Here is a 25052-nt window from a genome sequence, read left to right on the forward strand (position 1 = left end):
GATTCATCTTGGAAAAGAATCCTGGAGAATCAGAGTTGAAAACTGATAAGAGTTGGAAATCAAAGTGTCACGTCAAAAACCACACCATAAGTAAACATGGATTCGCTGAATACAGTCATTGAGAAATATAAACGACGTTTGAAACGGGGTTTCTTCAATTAATTGTCATTGATACTGTTGTTGAAAAACGAGATGAAAATGAATCACAATAACCCAACTTCTTCTGGTCATAGAAAGGATAGGCCTACTGCGAGCCACAACAAAGCAAGAATATCAGATCTGTGAAAGACTCGGCTGGGAAAACAAGACCCCTTAAGTCTTCACCATGACTTGTATTAAAAATGCAAGCGATTCACCAATATAAAAGCTCTTTGATCGAAGATATATTTGTGAACAATTACTTACCACCTTTTCTAATAAAAGCCAGTAGACTGAGTCAGCAAATATAACAAAATATCTTCCAGCAATAGAGCTACCTCCTCCTTGGACTATGCAAAAGATAAAAATTTTTACACACTTGAAATATTTAAATAATTATGTTTATACCTCAGAGCTTGCAATAGAACATAAAATAAGTTAAATGCTATAGAAACCCTGTAGAATTATAATCCAAAATATACCCTTTCACAGCAAATAAAACTTTCACATCACGTAGACATCAAAGGAAATGAAGAAACCGATAAAGCCACCAAATTTAAGTTGCAACCTCCGTGACAAGAACACCCATAGCTTTTCCTATTCGTGGTGTATAACATCTATAACCTATTAAAATCAACAGACGGTAGAACATAGGGAACAATGAACATGATAGTAACATATTAAAATAAATGAAGCCGAATGTAAGAATACAGAATTCCTGATATCAAAAGCACAAGACACCGACACGGATTGTTGAGACGTCTTAGAATTAGTCACCCTCGTTTGACCCGCGGCTATTTGATGAATAGCCCACACGATCCAGTCCTTATATATACAGACTGTAGAGAAACACTGACAGTCAAAAGTTTTTTTTGTGACTTTCCAAACCATAATCGACAACGAATGCCACGTTTTGGAAACATCAATTAAAAACAAAACTTTGTCAGATTCTCTATCATTTTCAAATGAACCAGTTATAAAATTTTTGAAGAACTGTAATTAATAAATATCTAAACCTTATCATTAATAAAGGCAAATCCCTCAGCTCAGTGGTCTGGTTAAACTACTACATAATAATGGTATGAAGAAACGGAGACCACCCATTTCCTAAGTTATAACAACATAAAATCTCAGAAAATACCGATAAATACATTTTTAATAAGAATGAGCCGAAATAACATTAAAAGGGTAATATAGTGGAAACGATATTTTGTGCACAAAACGAATTAACAATGACAGAACTAAGGGTGGTTACGTTTTAAGTAACCAAATTTCCTACTATTTGCTTTTCAAAAGCAGATAATCTATTCCAGTTATAATGAACTATTTAATAAAATATGAAATTGAACTGGGGTTCACGTACGAATTTTTACACCCCTCAATATCTATACCAAGAGACGTGAATGATTGATTTAGAGAACATAATGAGCCGTTTCATAGGCAAGTCCTCACTACTACTACTACAACTACAACTTGACCCCGGATTCCCAAATCTTATTGCGAGCTACTGTGCTGTTACACGGTCGTCTCAGCTGGTGCACAGCCTACAGTTCCATAACTTCCATACTGTCCTTCTTAAGACAAGGACCATTGCTAGTGTAGGCCAAGCGTAATCTAAACCAACCAACCAGCTGTTCACTCGAGACTCTCAAAAGCGAGTTTTCGAATGTGTACGTAAACATGAACCCATCAGAAATTGCGCACGTGAGGTAAATGTTTGAGTTGACTTATTTTTTGTTTAAATATCCATCAGCATTATTAGCCTACCCTTACTGTTAAAGATGACGGTAAAATAAGAGAATTTCGAAATAGCAAGACCCGGATCTAGGGACTTCCCTACTGTCCCGAGGCTCCTACACGGCTGAACATGGAGTTCATTATCCGTAGACTAACGTCGTTGCTGAAATAATAAACATGATTCGCATTGTCGGAAAGACGGCGAAATTGCAATAACAACGAGTGAGAAAAAGGTATGTTAGAAGTGTTCACAGACTCTCGGTAGGATCGAATGCAGAGAAAGGGGGCAGGGCCAATGTAGGCATTTCTGTGGCAGGTATTTCTGCAGTAGGCATTTCGGAGGGAATATGACCTAGTGATAACCGAAGCTAACCTCGGACGTCTTGTCCTAACCTGGAGAGTTGGGGGGGAGGAAGTTAAGTGTATCTTAGTTTAACCAAACCACTGAGCTGATTAACAGCTCTCCTAGGGCTGGCCCGAAGGATTAGATTTATTTTTACGTGGCTAAGAACCAACTGGTTACCTAGCAACGGGACCTACAGCTTATTGTGGGATCCACATTATGATGAGAAATGAATTTGTCACCAGAAATAAATTCCTCTAATTCTTCACTGGCCGCTCGGAAAGTCGAACGTTGGGGTGGAGGGTGCTTTGGACCCCCTCCCCCACGTGATTCGTGACCCCTTATTCTGCATTCTACCATTTCGGTAATTTTAATGTTTCCATTGTTTTTTCAAGTCCAGCATTAAAGAACATCATCAAGTTCAACTCACGTCGAAGTTATTTATGAAGTTTAAGGTATCGGTAATTCTCATGTTTATTCAGTAATTCCCATATTCAATAATTTATATATTCATCCATTCAGAAATCACCCTCAGGAACTAGACTTATGCAAAAACTTGCAAGAGGGAACAAACAACATAACTATCTGAAAACGTCTGTGACGTCGAAGACATGTCTTTTTAGAAAAATAAGAACTCGTGTAAAGAAACAAATTTGGGTCAAGAAGATCGATCAAAAGAGGGCCAATAGGAGGGCTTCCAAAGTGAATGAAGAAGGTATAGACAGATAAATGAGCCCATAATTCTCTGTTCATATGTAAGGTGTATATAACACCTTCTGGTGGCTTACTCCTAGCGTCAATTGCTATTAGAAATTGATTGATAGGCTAATCAAACAGAAAGCAATAAACGGTAAATATAATTAAATATTAATGTTGATACAAGCTAAGGTATAAACATGGTAATAGGCTTAAAGATATACGATATGGAAAGGTTGGCCCTTTTCCTCTCATGTTTAAGCTCATGAATAATAAAAATAGTAAGAAGAAATTATAGAACAGTCGAACATGACATCTTTGATATAGTCCAAGAAATGTTTTGTAATGAACCTTGTCCCTGCCTTCCGCGATCAAGGTCTATTTTGAAAATGAATTCACAATGGATAAGTATTCTTTCATGGTCAAAATTTGGACCTTAAACAAAGCACTAAATGTATCATGCATAATGCTAAACTGTAGTACGTGACAAAACTGACAAGATCTATGCTGTTGGTTACCTATTAATGAAAAGGGAAGTTTTAAATACGATCGTACGCAGAAAATACTATTCTTAAAAATAGTTCTATATATCGTACACGGCTTATCATTGGCATGTGGAAAACATCATATCACCTTCCGTGATGCACCGTCAAGTTTTATATTATTCATTGCCATGCAATGATAGCATCACTCGATGAATGGACTATAACCGCAAGGAGCGAGCGATATCCCAAAATGTTTCGTACATTGTTAATGCAAGCATATTCTACGGGTATTATTTCAATTTTCCTGTGTATCTATTCAGGTAGTTTTGGAACATGGGGCCTTTAATTCTTCAGCACTAAAAAAACAACGCTTCAGATTTACGTATCATGATTATATATATGCGAAAGTTTAATTTCATGCAGGTCCTGATTTCATCAAACGCCTTGATATAGAGGCGTGTTTTGTTAGTTCCTCACCTGGCCGCCAGGGGAAATCATTGCCGTTCCTTCTACCTGCCCGTTCGCTTTGCTCTTGCAACACTTGATCGATGGTTTGACCATTCCGCGTGTTATTTCTACAAATAAATTTTAACATTTTCTTATTCTACGATGAACGAAGCTGTTATTGATAAAATATTTTAATTATTGCCTCCTTGTAACAATGAACAATACTATCATGGGACTTGTTACCTTAGGCCAATCAAACCGTTACAGTTGCCAATTAATCATTTATTGAATTTTATTTTAAAAAATATAGAAGAAAACAAGATATTTTAAAAAGCATCCTCTGGGAAAGTATTACGGTTTTGCGTATGCTTGCGCAGCTAAAAAAAATATTGAAGAGCAGTTAGAATTACGAAACAAAAAGTAAAATCTCAAAGGCTATATGGCAACAATTCCCACAGAGGTATATGCGACAACCTTACAAAACAAGTCAACAGTTCCACCACACCTTGGTGGTGAAGAATGATCCAAAGTGAATCGTAGTGCTATGTGTAAATCATGGATTTCTTGAAAAACTACCTAGTAGCCACGCTCGTAGCGGCATGTTTGTTCATCTACCGTAAGTTTTTGAGTGACTTGTAGAATCACTTGCTGACCGAATGAAGTAAGAAGAAATCTATCAGAACTTTCGAAGGTTTTCTTGACCAAGGCGTGTCTCGCATTTCCTGTAGTCCACTCCATTTTTTAGGACGTTAAGAATTTTGGTCATTATGCACTGACGCAAAACAGTTTTAACATAACGTTTTTGCGTCGGAACAGAATTATGTAAGCGGGGATTCCCAGAAAAAAGTAGGAACATTCATTTCTACCGTTGAAGTTCCCATTTTGTCCTCGTTTGTTTTCATCCTCTGAGTCACCTGTTGTGTTTTCATCTGGTATGAGGGGGTTTACTTTAGAAGAGCGTAATATCATCAAGACGCTGGTGACTGCTAAAAGCACTTATTGCTTCGTATTTCACTGTATTGGTGAAAAATTGGTAATTAGCCAAATCTTACAATGTACTGATGAAAATTTTACTTTTAAATTACGTCCTCCCAGCAGATTGATATGGAGGGAGGTTGCTGAAATTACGGTGTTTTGTTATTCCTATAAACCTGACTCAAAAGGCTAGCCGATTGTTATATTAGAATGAATGCATTGCATTGAATATTGGTAATCAATTAAATGTAGAGTAATTGACAGTATGAATACAGAATTTTTTTATAAAGTACATTTCTCGGACAATGTATATTCACAATATCCATAAAAACAACATTGCCCTTGACTGAATAGGGCACAGTTCAGAATATGAGATCTGTATTACGTCGTAAATGTAAACTGTATGGCGTTCCTTCACGTCCGTTTTCTGTGATTATACCAGATCTTCATAATTGAGGAGTACGCCCGTCTTTTCATTATGGGTAAGGACCTACCCTCTTATCCTTCATTATCCTTTTTTTATGAAGTCACGGACATGGCTGCCCGTCCTATTGATATCCCCAGTAAGAAATATCTGATGATAACATGATGACAGTGGTTCTGAATAACGTGAAAGAAAGAGAAAGTGAAATCGTTTAGCCTTCATAAACATCTGTATCTAGTGATGAGGTAAGGACTGTGGGGGGAACTAGAGTATGCGGCAAATACTTAACATTGTAGTTATCAGTTATTTTGCTTAATTGCTTATTTTATTTACTCTTTGGCAAGTTTTTCCGACCAGTAATACGGGCAAGGTGGTCCACAGAAGAAAGTATCGACCTTCCGTACGGGTGCAGTAGCTAATAGAATATGCCGAAAACCGTTACGTTATAAAGTATCTTTCGTTGTATTTGTTTATTTGTTTTGATACAACGACTCTCAAGCAATTGGCCATCTCTGTATGTAAAACTAACGTGTGAGAGTGGCCACTATTAGCAAATATATTTTATGAATATTAACTAAAGTGTCACAGATTCAACCATGAAATTAACTTACTTTCTATAGCTAAGGTTGCTTGTAACAGAGTTCTGTAGTACCCCACTTATCATTTTCTAATTGCTGTCTCCCTGCGTCTGCCTTATAATAATAATAATAATAATAATAATAATAATAATAATAATAATAATAATAATAATAATAATAATGTAGATATACTTTGTCAGATATTGAAATCCACAGTATGGCCACTGTATTTACAGAGCGAATGATAAGTAGTGTCATCTTCACCATAATTACATGGTACCGCATACATGGTAATCAGATGGCCGAAATTACTTTCTCATTTGGGTTCCAAAAAAAATCGCTTATTATTTATAACGAGTAGTTTAAGTATTGAACAAGCCTGGAAGGCAGTGACTGTTGCAAGGGAGCTCTCTTAGAGGAGAATGCCTTTGTATGAAAAAAAATAAATTGAAGACCTAGAAGGAAATGAATGAAGAATATATTTAAGGAATGACAATAAGAGAAAAGACTGCTTGTCACAATGCAAATACCAAACGTAAGGTGAAACAATGGTAAATATATACCTTTGTCGAAGCTGAACTGAATTAAATTTATGCTTTCTAAAATTCACCGGAATATTCATGGCGTGTCCACGCAAAAACTTGGGTGTGTTAGATATTTGAAATATTTATAAATCAGAGTTGAATTTATTTATATAATCTCAGTGAATTTTTCGACTAGCAAATCCAGGACCGATATTATATATATATATATATATATATATATATATATATATATATATATATATATATATATATATATATATATATTATATAATATATATATATATGTATGTATAACTGAATCACGAAAATATGGAACGTGATGAATATATATAAATAAAGATAAAATCCACGAAGGAAAGGGAAACACTGGATTGCTGCGAGGCCTTTCGACTGTCTGTCGTCCTTTACTTAGCAGGCTGAAGAAATATAAAAGTGAGGTAACAAAGAAAGCTCATATAAATGACGGATGGGGATTACAAAGGAAAAAATATGTACCTGGAATCCAGCGCAAATTGAAATTGAAGAATTAGTAGAACTGCCAAAACAGGGTTAAATATTTAAGAGGTTTTACAAAGGATTAGGATCAACTGTTCAGAAGCAGGGAGAGGACAATTAAAAGATTATACAAAGCGGGGGCCAGGTGACTGACCACCAAAAAATATTAGACAACAAAATAATTCTCTTTTTCTTTTTGTAAACAATAAAAATTTTTGCAAGGTGAACAATTTTACAAATAAAGAATTAGATTAAACATACAAATACATAGAAAATATATATAAGGTAACCAATTTGTAATTAAGTCAGTGATTTTATCTTTTAGATCATTCTTGAACATTGTTATAATACAGGGGTCCAAATAATACATGCCAGGGCTAAGGTTAAAATTACAGATGGAAGTAAACTGTATAATAGCAGAATCCAAATGACTTCTTGAAGAGAAATCTTTCGATCTGCAATCACTGAACTTTCAGTCCAATTTATCCTGTGAGAGTTTTCGCATAAATGAATGAATATAGCATTGGATGTTTGTCCAGTTTTGACTGAATACTTATGTTGCTAAATACTTAAATCTAAATCTTTGCTAGATTGGCCAATATAAAAAGAGGGGCAGTCCAAACATGGAATTTTATATATTATGTTGTTGTTTTCTTTAGGACTATTTTTTATTAACATTCCTTTTAGTGTGTTATTATAGGAAAAAACGAGGTTGACATTAAAAGATTTTAACAATGGTTTTATATTTTCAAAACCACTCAAACAAGGCAAACTGAGAATGTTCTTTTGACCGATCTTAAAAAAAGACAATACAATCCACATCACAAAAGCTGATAAGTGGAATAGTATTGTAATTTTAGATAAAGCTGACTACATATCACGTATGCAAGCCCTACTGGATGATGGTACAACTTACAAAAAACTAACAAAAAATTCCCTTGATCAAGTCATAAAAAATTTCAAGAGCACAGTGAAAAAAATCCTTAAAGATAAAAAGAACTAATAGGTCAGTTGTCAGTAAAAGTTCCCTTGTTACCTTACTTTTACGGATTAGTAAAAACACACAAAGAAAATAATCCTATGCGGCCTGTTATCAGTACTGTTGGGCTCAGTATCATATAAACTTTCGAAATATATTACCAAGCTCTTGTCCCCGTTACTTGGAACTATATCCAATTCTCACGTATATAATTGTCTGGACTTAGTTGATAAATTAAACAAAATCACTTTTTGCCCCACTGATAGATTCGTTAATTTTGATGTATGCTCTCTTTTTACTAAAGTCCCTATCAATTCTATTTCAGAGTATCTTAGTAATGAACTAATCCATCATGAATTACCTCTACCTGTAAGTCATATTATTTCACTCACTAGGTTGTGCATTTGTGATTGTAAGTTCATATTCAGTGGTGAATTTTACCAACAAATATTTGGTATGGCAATGGGCAACCATTTATTCCCACTCCTCTCAAACTTGTATATGGAATTCTCTGAAAAACGATATTTACCTAATATCATTTATACTCCTTTAAAGTGGTATAGATAATGTTGACGATATTTTCGTTGTTTTGCCTGGTGGTATTGATGTAAATGATTTACTCTCAAATTTGAATAACCAGGTACCATCCATTAAGTTTACTTTAGAATTAGAAAAAGACAATTGCCTCCCTTTCTAAGATGTTTTAATACATTTCAATGCAAATTCAGTATTTATAGGAAACCAAACAACTTAACTTATGTCCATTTTCATTCAGGCCATCACCTTAACATCAAAATATCAATTTTTTCTTCTATGTTTTTACGAACTTTACGCATTGTCAGTCCCCACTATTTGGATCAAGAAATTGAATACATAAGAAAAATAGGGACAGATTTATGTTATCCTTCACATATACTAGCCCACAAAAAGTTTTATAGCGAAAGTAACATGGAGAAAGAAACCCCGAAGAGGGTTCTTAGCTTGCCTTATGTGAGTGGTTTTGAAAACATAAAATCATTGTTAAAATCTTTTAATGTCAACTTCGTTTTTCCCTATAATAACACACTAAAAGGAATGTTAATAAGAAATAGCCCTAAAGAAAACAACAGCATAATATATAAAATTCCTCTTTTTATATTGATCAGTCTAGCAAAGATTTAGATGTAAGTATTAAGCAACATAAGTATTCAGTCAAAACTGGACAAGCATCCAATGCTATATTCATTCATTTAAGTGAAAACTCTCACAGGATAAATTGGACTGAAAGTTCAGTGATTGCCAGATCGAAAGATTTCTCTTCAAGAAATCTTTTGGAGTCCGCTATTATACGGCTTACTTCCAGCTGTAATTTTAGCCTTAGCCCTGGCATGTATTATTTGGACCCCTGTATTATAACAATGTTCAAGAATAACCTAAAAGGTAAAATCACTGACTTAATTACAAATTAGTTACCTTATATTTTCTATGCATTCTTATGTTTAATATAATTTTTTATATGTAAAAATGTTCATCTTGCAAAAATTGTTATTGTTTACAAAAAAAAAAGAGAATTGTTTTATTGTACTAATATTTTTTGGTGGTCAGTCACCCCCCTGTATAATCTTTTAATTGTCCTTTCCCTGCTTCTGAACAGTTGATCCTAATCCTTTGTAAAACCTCTGAAATATTTAACCCTGCTTTGGCAGTTCTACTAATTCTTCAATTGTGTTGGATTCCAAGTACATATTTTTTCCTTTGTAATCCCCATCTGTCATTTATATGAGGTTTCATTGTAAACTTACTTTTATATTTCTTCGGTCTGCTAAGTAAAGGACGACACAGTCAAAAGGCCTCGCAGCACTCCAGGGTTTCCCTTTCCTTATATATATATATATATATAGAAACTACATACATAATGAGACATATATATATATATATATATATATATATATATATATATATATATGTGTGTGTGTGTGTGTGTGTGTGTTATATATGTATATATACATACATACATACTTACATACATACATACATACATGGAGGGAGTGAGTGGAGAGGGTCCTACTAGCAGTCTCTTCATGCCTGTAATGATTTTGGGGGTAGAATACTTATTTTTAGTAACAGTGACCAAGAGAATTGACACAAGAATTTTTTTTTTATATAAATCTAAGAAGAAATTAGGTTAGTGATTTTTCATTTAGCGCTGTGATGCCCATCAAACCCCTGTAAACACCGTAAACATTTTTTTAATCAAGTAACATTAGTTACGTTACAAAATAGAAGGGGGGGCTGGGCGTTAGTTACCAGAACGCACACAGCGAGAAAATGAGTCACATCCATTGGAATTCAGGACCTCTGTGATCTCTCGGTTCTTCTTGGGTATGCTGCTCAAGTTTAATAAAGCCGCCGTTTTTGGGTTTCGAGTTGTATTCTCGTGCTGTTACGAGACATCTTTCCCAGTCAAGTTTTGACAGCACTGTATCCTGTACGCTTAGAGGAGGCAAGACTCGATTAGATTCACAGGCAGAAGCGACACACCTCGTCACCTTTTCAGAATGTGATAACGCAGTATCATTACAAGTAATTACAAAACAGTTTCAAGACATCTCGTCTCCTCCTTAGTGCTGAATATGCAGCACCATTTATACTAGCAAAAAGATGTCTCTTCAATTCAGTTTCTACACTGAAGAGAAGACGAGATGAGCGTAGATTCGCTGATGTTTTCGAGACATCTGTTCTCAGTTATTGTGGAGAAAGATTTAATTTACAGTAAAAGTCTGTAAATATCAACTTCAATCCTCAGACCTGTGGCTTTATTCCAATACAAGATGCCTTATAAGGGGATAGTGCCATCGATGCACCTCACGCTGTGTACTGTAGGCATTGCTTTAGGTTTTTTGCAGCGTCCCTTCGTCCCCTGTTTGCAACCCCCTTCATTCCTTTTACTGGATCTCCATTCATATTCTCTTTCTTCCAACTTACTTTCCACCCTCTCTACCAATTGTTTCGTAGTGCAACTGCGAGGTCTTCCTCCAGTTACACCTTTCAAACCCTTTTCATTTCAATTTCTCTTTCAGTGCTGAATGACTTCTTAGGTCCCAGCGCATGGCCTTTGGCCTAAACTTTATATTCCATTCCGATGCAAGGTCGAGAATAAAATTATGACCGCTTAATTCGTTGGTTGTCTCAAATATCCGAACCTGATGGTATGAGGGGTGAGCGCTGATTTAGAAAGGGAACAATTTCTATAATGGATTTTATGCACGAGACTGGCGTCACTAGTGTTAAGGTCATGGACACCAAATTTCTCACAATTATGGAAAAATAAAAACGCTAATTGAGAGAAGTTTAATCTCGATCTAGCGTAAATTATCAAGGCAATTATCTATTGAGTGTAACTGGAATATTTTCATAATATTTTTATGAAACATACGTAAATTTTTTTTAAGCACTTCGATGTTTTTAAACGAATGATAGTTCGCACGTATATCCACATATAGTTATTTTTTCCTTTAATGGATCTTGTGCTGTTCCTGTTTTCTATTTGAGTTCTTCAGTAAATCTTATTAAAGGTCTGTAGCTAAAACCTTGTTACTAAACCGTCATACAGTATTATAAAAAATGTTTCTGCTTTTAAGGAAAATCACAAATATATATATATATATATATATATATATATATATATATATATATATATATACATATATATATATATATACATATATATATATATATATATATATATATATATATATACACTATATATATATATCTCGTATCTGCAACAATAAATTATGTATATAGTAGTTAGTCAACTGTAGTGGTTGTCAGCAACGACAAGGAAGTGCTTGGAGATAGGAACGCCATCCCAAAACATATTTATAAATGACAATCGAACATACAAATGCAATATAAAGACTCATTCATAATGGTAACTTCAGAACCCATGAATGCTAACCTTTTGTATTCTTCCAGAGGCCGAGGCCCAATGCGTCGTGCCCTACGTGATCCGAGGGTCGTGGTTCAGCTTCGAGAAGGGCACCAACACCATAACGGACATCGACATATCCTCCATGTCCCGCCACGGCACCTGCGTCGCCCTCAAGGTTCACCGTCATGACGTTAAGTCGCTGCTCTTCAAGACGGACAGGTGCTACTACTGCGTCGAGTTCCACATCAGGACGGTGAACGTACTGCAGAAGACGTCCAGTGAGTCGGTTCTCTTCGTTCATTGATGTTGTTTAGTCTGGAGCAATGTTGCGTTCTCTCGAGTTTCTGTCTGGCAGTCCGCAAAGTCGTGGCAGTTTCAGTGGACTCTCTGCTGTTAGATTTTGTGATGGATGTGTTATTTTTATGTATTTAAGTATTTATTCATGTTTCGTTGAAGAAAAGTGCTGCTGATGAATTTTAGTGAAATTTTGTTGGGGGATAAACTGTGCAATGACGAACTGATAACATTTTTAGATGACCATGGGTCTTTTTTTTTCCAGTCGAAAAGTTATTGATGAATTACAGTGAAACTTTATGGAGGATTGAGTCGTACACAATGAAGACTTCATCCAGTTCTGAGATAGAGCCTGATTTTATGTGGAAAAGTTTTTAAAAATCTTTTTTCCATTTTTACAAAATGAATAGTATTGTCTTTGTTGAAAAGATAATGCTATTCTGAGGACCAAGTAAGTCTCGGTGTGTAAGATTTCATGCAAATATTTACGGTGGCTGATCTGTCTACCTATGAAGGAGGCATTCGCAGTTCGAGAGACCGTTGATTGATTGCTGTATATAAACAGGCTTTGCAACAAATGTGCCCATGGACGCCGGAAGTATGTCATCCTATTTTTAATTTTAATTAAAAAGATCCTATTTTTAATTTTGATTAAAAAGAAAGATAAATTGTGATCATTTTCATGGCCTTATTGTTGTAGTTATTCTCTTTTAACGTTTAGAAATTAGTTAGTACTTTTGTTTATAGTCCACATTTATCACAGAATCTTGACCTTCCACTGAGTGATATGTAAAGACCAGACGCCATTATGCCAACAACATTGGGTAGTGACGAAATCTTCTGGTTAATTCCATTGTGAATCTTTTTACGAATGATTCAGTAGACAAGCAGGCAATTCAATTATTCCACCACTTTTCGCAGCCGGTTGTGTCACCTTCCCAGCTGGCAAAACGCCGGCGTTGGAGGAGGTCTGCAACGAGATAGATCCAAACCAGGCCTTGGTGACGATGTTCAATGAAAATTACGTCCCGAAGAACTGTCGTTCAGCCATCGAAGGTGTCTGGCACTTCGCCTACCAAAATCGTTTCAGGTAAGGAAGGATTGTGCGATTCGTGGGGGCGTCTTTGCAGATAAGGCTTTGGTTGTTAAGTATATTTAGGAATGTTGCCAAAATTATTTAATTTCATGAACACTTTTAACAAAAAATGTAACACCTTTACTTTTTTCACATGGTCGCGTAATGTAAATATGAAGACCCAGAAAATTGACTGATACATATTGAGCTTTTGAAGTGTCAGCTTTCTCTCCCGTTGAAAGATGGGGATATTGCCCTTTTGAAAGTTCAATAACATTTTTTAATGTATACCGTTTCATAGCGAAAAATCGTATTTTTTGCTGATGACCATAAATTATATAATACTATGAGCATGTCGGGTGGTAGAGTGAAGGCATATGTTATTAGGTTACTGGGGTCGTATAGTTAACATCTTGATTCCAAACATTTTCTGCTGTAAGTGCTAAGATTCTGAGCTTGTTCCAAAGGATAGTAAAAGTGCAACAAAAATTTACCAGTTTTTGTCCTTCCAACTTTCTGTAATGTTGATGCAAGTTGATGTTTAATTTGATAAAAATACTTTTTAATTAGAGGCTCTGGCTAAGTGACAGTCAGTGTACTTAAGGAAACAATAAGATATTTGAAATACTTTCTTAAGTGCGACTAAATTTCAATGGTCACATTCCCTAATAAATACGGAAACTTGGCTTTCTGAAAGTTAGTGACTACCCCTCAGTTATTAGTGAGTTCTACTCATCTTGCAGAGCTTCGGGAGCCATAGTCTGTTGAGGTGTCAGAGGTCTTTCTTTCTCTTTCTTGTAATGCTTTGAAATAAATTTTCTGGCAGTTAGTCCCTCTACCTCGTATGTAAGTGTTCTATTAATGAGCTCTGCCATCCACCAGAGATCTTTTTCCCACTTTCCTGTTGGGCTGAAATAGCTTAACTTAAAGTTAATGCCCGCACCGCTTGTGTAACTCATCTTGCATTTCTTCAATGTGCACATTCTCTCGGTGAATGAGAACCCATCTTGATTAATGAATAAATCATACGAAATACTGCAGTATTTTATCTGTACATTCGTATCTTTTTTTACTTTGCTTTGTCGTTTGTCCTGAGCTATTTAATTTTCACAATTCCCAGGATTAAATAAGTTTTTTGGAAGATATCACTGCTATCTATGTAGGGTTGAATTCTTTTTGTGAAAGATGCAATTCTTACCCTGGCCAGAATCTGTTTGTTAAAAATATCGCTTCTATTTAATACTGAATTCTTTTGGTGAGAGGTATTTCCATTACAATATGGGATTAAATACCCTGTTGAAAGATACCACTATATTATTAGTATTAAAATCTTTGGTGAAATGTTCAGTGGTTTTAGAATTGAATCCGTTTGTGAAATATGTCACGTTTTTGGAGGATCAAATTCTTTTCCGTAAAATGGCACCTTTATAAGCGTAATTTTCTTCTAGTTTCACCGGTGAATGCAACCATCAAGAGGCTAAAATCACGTCGTGCCAAGAGCCTGGCAATCAGTTCCTCATCGCTAATCAGAAGTTTAACATTACTTTCAAAAAGTGCGAAGGAATTAAGGAGTCATTTGAAGGAGGTAAGTTTTCACTGTTATTTCCGTTTATTTATATCTTCGGTTTTTTCCCAGGAGAGCATGGAGGTCCTTTAGTGTAAAAAATATATCGTAGCTTTCGTATTCTTGAGCAGAAGTCGTCTTCCGCTGCAGAGGTCTACTCCTCTGCTCCTCAAGTAGGCCTAGTTAAAAGATTCTCTTAATATATAAATTATTCGTCGTAATATCTACGTACTTACGATGTACTGGGCTGATTCTTCTGCTGTGCCTTTTTTAGTTCAGGTTTATGTCAGTGTTGCCATTCATAAAAATGTGAAATATTAGAACCCCCTATCCATTACCCTGCCCCACCCTCCACCTTCATTTCCCGTGAGTGATGCTAGGTTAAAATGGGTAAGAGGCTTGATGTGGACAGCTGGGTTCTTCCTAACCAACAGAGACATAATTTTTTTTTTAATCATGCTGCATTCACCGTTTGCATAAATGCTACAAAAACCCGTCTCTCAGCCATTAAACTCAAGCATCGCTGTGTCTGGTTTATGCTTGAATTAATGAATGGCAAGGCGTAACAAGTTCACTTAACTGTAAACTAAGCAACATTGGGTTTGGTCTGTACATGGAAGGGTGACTGCCAGTGAATGTCATGTGGCACATAGGCTACACCCCACTGACTATTGCAACAGTAAACTTTAGGAGCCTGAGGGAAACTGCAGTGAGTCACAGATAGCCCGAAAATTTAATGGGGTAGAAGGTCTTAGTGAATGTTTTAGGAGTATTTTCGTCTCATGTCAATCCATTTGTGCTAATGAAATCTGAGGATTCGCTTGTTGAATGAGAATCTCTCTCTCTCTCTCTCTCTCTCTCTCTCTCTCTCTCTCTCTCTCTCTCTCTCTCTCTCTCTCTCTCTCTCTCTCTCTCTCTCTCTGAAAAAGATGCAAAATAGAACTTTACTTCAATATGTTTGAATTTTAGTAACTGATTCGATCCTTATACAGTAGATGCTAAAATTATCCCACTCAAATATTTTTAACATGTGGACTTTGTATTTTGGAAAACGTATTAATGTTCTTTCCTGGATGGTTTGTCTCGCCTCTGTTTGACATTTCTGTGTTCGGAGAATCAAGAAACGAGTAAATACTCAGAAATTATAGGTAAAGGTTTTCCATTAGTTTTCAGCCAGGTTAGTTTTAATTTCTGCTTCCAAGCAACAGTTCTTGTAAAGTTAAGTAATTTTGTATGAAAGCAATACAGTTGCAATGAAATACGAACATAATTCTAGTGTGTTGATTCGTATATTAAATTCTGTAGTATAAAAGCTAGATACATAAACAGGCTCCGGATATACCCATTTCCTGGAAAATCCAATGTGCCACTGTTCACATTAGCATTGAACCATGTACCTCATATTGGTCGCAGCTACGGTGCAGAAGGGCGTGGGGGCTAGCAGCCTTATCCTAAAGTACCACATAGCTTATGAAAAAATCATATAGTTTAAACGTCTGCAGTTTTTTCTTTTGGCTCCGGAAATTGTTACCTTTTTTTACGGATAATTTTGGATGGCGTCACCTCCCTTCTGACTGCATTAGACTGATTACCAGATACTTAATGCCTTGTGTGCACTAGAAGATAAAACTACATCAATTTCCCTTTTCCTTATCAGTGAGGGAGTTCTCCTGCCTGGGCGACTGGTTCGACGGGAAGAACCACTACTTCGCCGTGGCCAACACGAAGGAGTCCAGGAAGGACGAGAAGTACCGTTGCTTCGTCAGGAATCGTGACGACGATCTCTACATGGGACATTCTATCACGCCCGAGTGCTCCGTCCTGAAGACCCCCGAAAACAGTCCCTTCAGGTTTAGAATGACACCTGGTAGGTCATTTGGCTTATTTATGATAATATTATTATTATTATTTCAGTAGATGAAACCTATTCTCGTGGAACAAGCACACAGGGGCCATTGACTTGAAATTCAAGCTTCCACGACACTAACCACTATACCAGCGGACCAGCAAATATATGTGATATATGTGTGCCAGTGTGCTTGCGTAATTACATTAATTATTAATATTTTTTAGTGGAGATGATAAAATATAACTCGTGGAACGACACTGATTCGTTTCGTTTGTTAATCGGAATTTCTTAGATCTGAGACCCAGTTCTTTGCGGGCAAGGCAATATTTATAATCACCCAGTACAGATGGAATGTCCGTTTTTTGCTCTTTCATAGCATATCCCGTTTGCTCAGACATCCTCCTTGTATCTCTGTCTCTTTAGTTGTTATTCACCTCCCCTGTTCCTCATTACATCTTTGTATTATCAATTGCACCCCATAGAGGGTAGGGCCGCCAGTGCACTTCACGTGGTGTGCTTCAGGCATTATACTAAAGGTTCTTTGCAGAGTCTCTTCGGCCCCTAGCTGCAACTCCTTTCATTCCTTTTACTGTTCCTCCATTCATATTATCTTTCTTCCTTCTAGCTTTCCACCCTCTCTTAACAAATTTTTCATAGTGCAACTGCGAGGTTTTCATTCTGTTACACCTTTCAAACCTACCTACTCAATTCCCTTTCCAGCGCTGAATGACCTCATAGGCGCCAGTGCTTGGCCTTTGGACTAAATTCTGTATTCAATTCAATTATCAATTGCAACTGAAAAATCTGTATACTTGTGATTAACTTAGTGAGATGTCGTAAAGGTCGTAAATTGATGCATTAATCACATTAATTTTAGGTTTTATTCCGTCGTCGCTTCATTTCAAGCAGCTCAGGAATTTCCAGTTTCTTGATTATTTATTCATTTATGTTTGCCGAGATCAGTTACATACTAACATTTGACTTATAATGGTTTAATGTTTGTAGTCACTTTATTTGAGCCCTTGAGATTTCAAATTTCATTTTTCTCATATTATATCTAAATACCGTTAATTGTCGGTAAGATATGTTTTAGTGTAAACATTTATAAAATGATGGTCAAGAAGACAGTTTGTCAAAGGTTCAGTAAAGCGACGACGAATGGCGGGAGGAATGAGGGGAATAAAAACGCAAAGTAAAGAGACAACTCACACCAAAAATAAAACAAAAAAGTAAAGGGACAACTTCACCAGGAAGTCAGTATAGATACATAAAATATACTGACAGTACATGAGCAAAGAACTCTCCCGACAGTGAAACAAGAGACGGTCAACCCGGGTTGTCTTCTGCCGAAGAACTTCAGCGGGGAGTGGGTCAACACGGCCCACACGGAGGCAGACGTCTTCATCAACCAGACCCACATCATCGAGACCACCTACCCCGACGTCGGTCGATTTAGGAGGACCATTTACGTGTGTCGCGAACAACGGGACAATCGATACCTAATGGCTAGACTCAACATCGATGGTTGGTAAGTGACCAATTTCGCATCTCGGAAAGGGGGACGGAATTGCCGGAACAGGACTGTTCGGTATGGATGTTGTCCGCAGCTTTCCATTCGATTTCTAGGACCTTTAAGATTTTCCTTAAATATTCTCCCGTTATATTTCCTCTTCTTCAAAAGTGGAAAAAATGTATAACTATATATATGTATACTGTAATATATATATATATATATATATATATATATATATATATATATATATATATATATATATATATATATATATAAACACTGAAACAGTTAAAACTGACTCTAAGAAATTATAAGTCTGAGATAATAAATGGAATCCAGAAAGTGTTAGTGATGAAGAATACTGTGGCTAGTGACTAATAAAAGCTATTTCCTCTTGCAAGTATTTAGGAATAAGTTGCATGGGTGATAGATTGAATACATGACTCAGAGAGTACTGTAGGTGGGGCAAGAAAAGCATTGGGAGCTCCTTTATTTGTAATTTGTACTTTGACAATATTTGGACAGTTTTCTCCCCACATTCTCTACCACTCTTGTCCTCTTGGAAATACCACATATTTTGAAAAGGGCCCTACCGACATCTTTGAGTTTTCCCTTCTATTTAAACGCAAAATAAGTATGTCCACGTTTCACAGTGTTATGTAAAAATTACTTACCGTTTTTCACTACCTTGTAGAGCTAGTGAAAAATCAGTCTGACCACCCCATTTAGGTTTGTATGTGAGTTGTATCCATGTAAAAGAGATTTTGAACACCAAATGTAGGAACTTTTGACACTTACAGGGTATTGTAGAATTTAGGTAGTTATCTGCACAGTTTTAGAAAAAAAATCGAGTAAGCTGAAACAGGCTCAAACATAAAGATTCTTCAGTATTCAAACAAACAGCGACGCTTCACGGCAATGAAAAATACGAAGCCACAGGCATCAAGACATGAAAGACTTGTGTAAGGAAACACCTGGCCGCTCACTAAAAACGAAATAAAATAGAAATTGTGGATTTTCTACAGAGCAGTACCATTCTCAACAACTTACGGTACCATCTCAATCGCATTAAAAGACAACAGTGTTAATTTGAATTGTTAAATGGGGCAAGAATGAATAAAATTTTACCTGCAATATATTACATACTGTAATATATTGCAGGTAATCTTTCAAATATTCCTAAGGGCAATTTTCTCCAAATATCATGACGTTAGATGTTACTTGCTGTACTTGGAATGATTTTTGTTGGATATAGTACCGTAATTTTTTCTGAAATAAAATCATAAATCGTCGTCAGAATTGTAGGTTAAACCATGAAACTCCAGAACAAAATCATGGGTGACCTGAGGGTCATTTGTTTCAAGTTGAGAATATAGTATTAGCAACTGCGTAACACCCTGCCCATATTTTATTGTGTCCGCTGTTCCAGGATTAGTCATTTTCCTAGTTCCGGCATTCTGTACCTATTTTCATTGTCGCAACAATGACCTGTCTGTCTGTCTGTCTGTCTGTGTCCCTGTACGGTCCTCTGTTTGTACGCAAGTCTGCTTTGGTTAAAGACTTATTTTTACCTTGGCCATAATCTTCGAACTATACGAGGTAAAGACTTCATGTTTGGTTTCCACATTCCACTAATGGAGATATATGCCGAGTGAGGTCGAAGGCCAAATTGGAATTGTTTCGTAGATTTGTTTTCATATCCACAAAAGCTTGACGTTGGGTTTCAGTTGTGAAGAATACTCGCTCAGATCATTCGCTAATCTTTTCCCCAAGCTTGAGAATGGGTACACAATAAGGAAAACTAATGATGTATTTTTAGATAATTTGCTAACCTCACTTAAAATTATTTTCATCATCATCATCATCATCATCTTCTTCTTCCCCGGACAGCCAGAAGGATTACGTGTGCTTCGAATTCGTGCCCCGCCACCACAGCATCATCCGGTTCCGCAAAGGGCTCGAGATGATCCGGGAGGACTTTGCAACTGTCTGCTCCTGGATCCAGTTCAAGAGCGGCCGGGAGTGGAACTACGACCTCATGTTGGGTGGGTGTTCGAGCCAGTTCACCTTCTCACCTTGTCCATTCATTCTCTCGAAAGATACTCTTTCTCTTTTATAACTGTTATTAATCTCAGCCAGAACTTTTTTTTTTACTTTATCTCGTCTATAACTGATAGGAATCTGAGCTAGTTTTTTTTACTTTTTCTTTTTTTATAACTTATTAATCTGAGCTAGTTTTGTTACTGCCTATCTTTTATAACTGTTAGGAATCTGAGCCAGTTCTTTATTTACTTTACCTCTTTTATAACTTATTAATCTCACTAAGTTCTTTGTTTTACTTTCTTTTTTATTTTCTTTTATAACTGTTATTAATCTGAGCTAGTTCTTTTTTTACTTTCTTTACAACTGTTAGGAATCTGAGCCATTACTTTTTTCTCTCATAACTGTTAGGAATCTGAGCTAGTTCTTTACTTACTTTTTTCCCTTTTATAACTGTTATTAAACTGAGTTAGCTCTGTTTTTTTATTTTCTTTTATAACTATTAGGAATCTGAGCTAGTTCTTTACTTACTTTTCCTCTTTCATAATAGTTATTATTCTAGGCTAGTTCTTTTTTACTTTCGCTCTTTTATGACTATTATGAATCTGAGCTAGTTCTTTATTTACTTTTTCTCTTTTATAACTTATTAATCTCAGTTAGTTCTGTTTGTACTTTCACTCGTTTATAACTTAGGAATCTGAGCTGTTACATTTTTTCTCTCATTTATAACTGTTAGGAATCTGAGCTATTTCTTATTTTCTTTTATAACTCATTAATCTGAGCTATTTCTTTTTTTTACTTTCTTTTATAACTGTTATTAACCTGAGCTAGTTCTTTTTTACTTTCTCTGTTTTATAATCTGTAATGTATACTGTACTTTGTTTGGGTTACACACTGAAAAGTTACAAACATGCAATTCTGATACAAAATCAACTCTTGCAGTTGAAAGATCAAAAGCAGAAGCAAGTTCAGTAAGCTAAAGGTCAAAACTCGTAATTTTATGTTTCATGGCAACAAAAAAGGAATTTAGCAATAATGGGTGTTATCATACCTTATTGCTTTACTTGTGCAAATAAAGTAAAGTGGTTGTTATCATGAATTAATCCAGCTGCCATGTCAGCCAGAATAGCTATTATCTTACACTGTTCTTTCTTCCACTGTGTTCGAATAAAATAGCTCTTAATATATACATAGTCGCTTCTGCCATCGAGATGATCTGTAACTGTCATTATCTTCTAATGTTGTTTATACAGGTCACTAGAATAACAGTTATATAATGTTCTTGGAAAGTTAATTAGAATTATCATCATTTTGAAACTAAGATCTGTTCAAGTAGATAGTATTCATCGCTGTTTCTCTAGCTAAGGCCAACTACTGTAGAATATCTATGAACATGCACTGTTCACTGCCCAATGAGGGTCGTCTAAAGTGCCTATCATTGTACATAGTCGCTTCTGGAGCTGAGGTTAACTAGAACAGCTGTTGTCATACATCACTGTGCCTGGAGCCAACAACAATACTTGTTGTCATATATTTTTGTTTCCCCAGCTGAGGGTGCATACGTACGGAAGTAGAACATGATAAGAACTCATATCGGTAACTTACAATAATATATATATATATATATATATATATATATATATATATATATATATATATATATATATATATATATATATATATATATATATCAGAAACAAGTTAAAAACAAGTCAACGGTCGTAAATGAAGAACGAACCTTTGTTAAATGCCAGAACGTGATATGACCTCATATCGGTAATCTTACAATACAATATATATATATATATATATATATATATATATATATATATATATATATATATATATATATATATATATATATATATATCAGAAACAAGTTAAAAACAAGTCAACGGTCGTAAGTGAAGAACTAACCTTTGTTAAATGCCAGAACGTGATATGAACTCATATCGGTAACTTACAATATATATATATATATATATATATATATATATATATATATATATATATATATATCAGAAACAAGTTAAAAACAAGTCAACGGTCGTAAGTGAAGAACGAACCTTTGTTAAATGCCAGAACGTGATATGAACTCATATCGGTAACTTACAATATATATATATATATATATATATATATATATATATATATATATATATATATATATATATATATATATATATATATATATATATATATATATCAGAAACAAGTTAAAAACAAGTCAACGGTCGTAAGTGAAGAACGAACCTTTGTTAAATGCCAGAACGTGATATGAACTCATATCGGTAACTTACAATATATATATATATATATATATATATATATATATATATATATATATATATATATATATATATCACAAACAAGTTAAAAACAAGTCAACGGACGGTCGTAAGTGGAGACCGAAGCTTTGTTAAATGCTAGATGACAGCAATTTTCATGTACTGTTCTTCCTGCAGCCAAGGATCCCGTCCCCGTGAAATGTCCCGTTGCCGGAAAGTTCAACTTCACCCAGAAAGGAGAGCTGCTCTTTGAGACGAAGATCATCGATGGTGTCACCAAGACCCCCTGGGACAGCATCTACTGCAGGGAGAACATCTCTGACTTCTCCGTCTGCGATCAGGACCAGAAGGAGATCTGGATCGACGCCCACTACTGCATCAGCGTCGACGCCTACGGCAGGCATATTGATATTTACAGTAAGTTGTCAGTTTGAGTCACTGTCGGTGATGTAACTATATATATATATATATATATATATATATATATATATATATATATATATATATATATATATATATATATATATATATATATATATATATATATATATATATATATATATATATATATATATATATAAATGGCTGTATGTATGTATGTGTATATGTGTCAGAATAACTCTGAAACGCATTGAGCAATTTCAACCAAACTTGGTATACTTATGACTTTCTATCTAGAAATCAGCACTGTGGGGGTAAGACATCACTAGCACCAAAGGGCACCAAAGGGGGTTGGGGTGAGAAGGGCTCCCCTGAAACGAGGCTGGTTGTGCCTGTAGATTTAGTAACTTTACGAATTTATCATACCTATTTTCGGTATGCATATGATTTACTATCTGGAAAAGAATACTGTGGGGAGAAGACATCAGTGGCACCAAAGAGATTGGGGGTTGGGAAGGGGGTGACAGAGAGAGAGAGAGTAGAAGGGGTGTTAGGGAGAAGAAGGAGGGGAAGAGAGAGAGAGAGAGAGAGAGGGAAAGGAAGTGAGAGAGCGAGAGAGAGAAAGTGAAAGGGAGAGGAAGTGAGAGAGAGAGAGTAGATGAGGGTGTTTGGGAGAAGAAAGAGGGGAAAGAGACAGGGAGGGTTGGAGAGAGAGAGAGAAAGTAAGAGAGTGAGAGGGAGAGGAAGTGAGAGAGAGAGAGAGAGAGAGAGAGTAGAGGTGGTGTTAGGGAGAAGAAAGAGAGAGAGAGGAACTGTGAGAGAGTAGAGGGGGTGTTAGGGAGGAGAAAGAGGGAAAAAGTGAGAGAGAGTTTATCGGTTGTCATTCAGTTATCCCGGGCAGCGCCGGATTGGTCAGCTAGTACATATATATATATATATGTGTGTGTGTGTGTGTGTGTGTGTGCAGGTGTAACCTGTGTTCTCTTTCGAGGTTGTGCATGTAAATTAGGAAGATGATCGCGTACAGTTGATATTTTCATGAGATTAGCGTGAAATATCTCATAGATTCCAGCAGAATAAATAATTGCTCACCAGCTGCCCATCAAACATTTCTATCAAACGTCCCGGAAATTGTCTCATTAAAAAGAATCATTATCTGGCTTTAGACAGTCTTCTAAATTTATATCCCATAAACATAGCAGTATCCAGTTACCTGACTGGGAAAAACTAATTTCTTGTCAGTTTTAGTTTTCTGTAAAAGAAAACTGTTCTTTGTCTATCCGTCCGCACTTTATTCTGTCCGCACTTTTCCTGTTCACAATTTTTCTGTCCGCCCTCAGATCTTAAAAACCACTGAGGCTAGAGGGCTGCAAAATGGTATGTTGATCATCCACCCTCCAATCATCAAACATAATAAAGTGCAGCCCTCTAGCCTTAGCAGTTTTGATTTTATTTAAGGTTAAAGTTAGCCATGATCGTGCTTCTGGCAACGATAAGGATAGGCCACCCGGGCCATGGTTAAAGTTTCATGGGCCGCGGCTCATACAGTAGTATACGGAGACCACCGGCATTGATTATACACTGTAGCGGCTGTACAGAAAATTCGATTGCGCCTAAGAAACTTCGACGCATTTTTTACTTGTTTTTATATAGCAAACCTTTACATTTGTATTCTTTGAACATTTCAGCCGATCCTGATTACAAGCTCAAATGCATAGGATACTGGAAGGAAAACTTACGGTCGTACCTCATCACATACAACGAACTTGACCCCTATTCGAAGTACAGGTGTTGGGTGAGTACTAACTGTCCTCGTTATTCGTAAGTGTTGGTTAAGCAGTCGCTGGCGGTAATTATTCGAAGTTGCAGGTGTTTGCTGAATGCCGGCTCTCGTCTTCATTCGAATAGGCTGACCTGCGCTTCTCTAAACATATGTATAATTGACCCCGTAGGGGGTAGTGCCGTCTGTGCACCTTATGCGGTGCACTGTAGGCATTGCGGAAGATTCTTTGCAGCGTCCCTTCGGCCCCTAGCTGCAACCCCTTTCATTCCTATTACTGTACCTCCGTTCATATTCTCTTCCATCTTATTTTCCACCATCTCCTGACAATTGATTCCTGGTGCAACTGCGAGGCTTTCCTTTTTACCGTCAATTCCCGTTTCAGCGCTGAATGACGTCATAGTGCCCAGCGCTTAGCCTTTGGCCTAAATTCTATATTCCACTCTTATGTATAATTGGCGTTTTATTATAATTATTTTTAGCCATAATATGGATGGCTTTTGATTCTCATGG

General features: G+C 36.1%; 1 protein-coding gene across 2 annotated transcripts in view; it reads left to right on the forward strand.

Annotated features, from left to right (window-relative positions):
• Nucleotides 1–1829: 1829 nt before the first annotated feature.
• The window catches only part of udt (protein undicht), a 28442-nt gene continuing 5219 nt past the window's right edge, over nt 1830–25052 (forward strand). The window contains exons 1-9 of one of the 2 annotated variants that reach the window (XM_067104475.1): nt 1830–1847; nt 11800–12033; nt 12971–13139; nt 14573–14709; nt 16346–16555; nt 17849–18065; nt 19941–20095; nt 22556–22795; nt 24448–24554. In XM_067104475.1, the coding sequence (XP_066960576.1) occupies nt 11898–12033; nt 12971–13139; nt 14573–14709; nt 16346–16555; nt 17849–18065; nt 19941–20095; nt 22556–22795; nt 24448–24554 (1371 nt within the window). In that variant the 5' untranslated portion in view covers nt 1830–1847; nt 11800–11897. Of the gene's footprint in view, nt 1848–4314; nt 4463–11799; nt 12034–12970; nt 13140–14572; nt 14710–16345; nt 16556–17848; nt 18066–19940; nt 20096–22555; nt 22796–24447; nt 24555–25052 lie in introns of those variants that run through there. The other variant, XM_067104393.1, reaches the window with a different exon arrangement.

Source organism: Macrobrachium rosenbergii, chromosome 1 (genome assembly GCF_040412425.1).
Source record: "Macrobrachium rosenbergii isolate ZJJX-2024 chromosome 1, ASM4041242v1, whole genome shotgun sequence".
Taxonomy (NCBI): Eukaryota; Metazoa; Arthropoda; class Malacostraca; order Decapoda; family Palaemonidae; genus Macrobrachium; species Macrobrachium rosenbergii.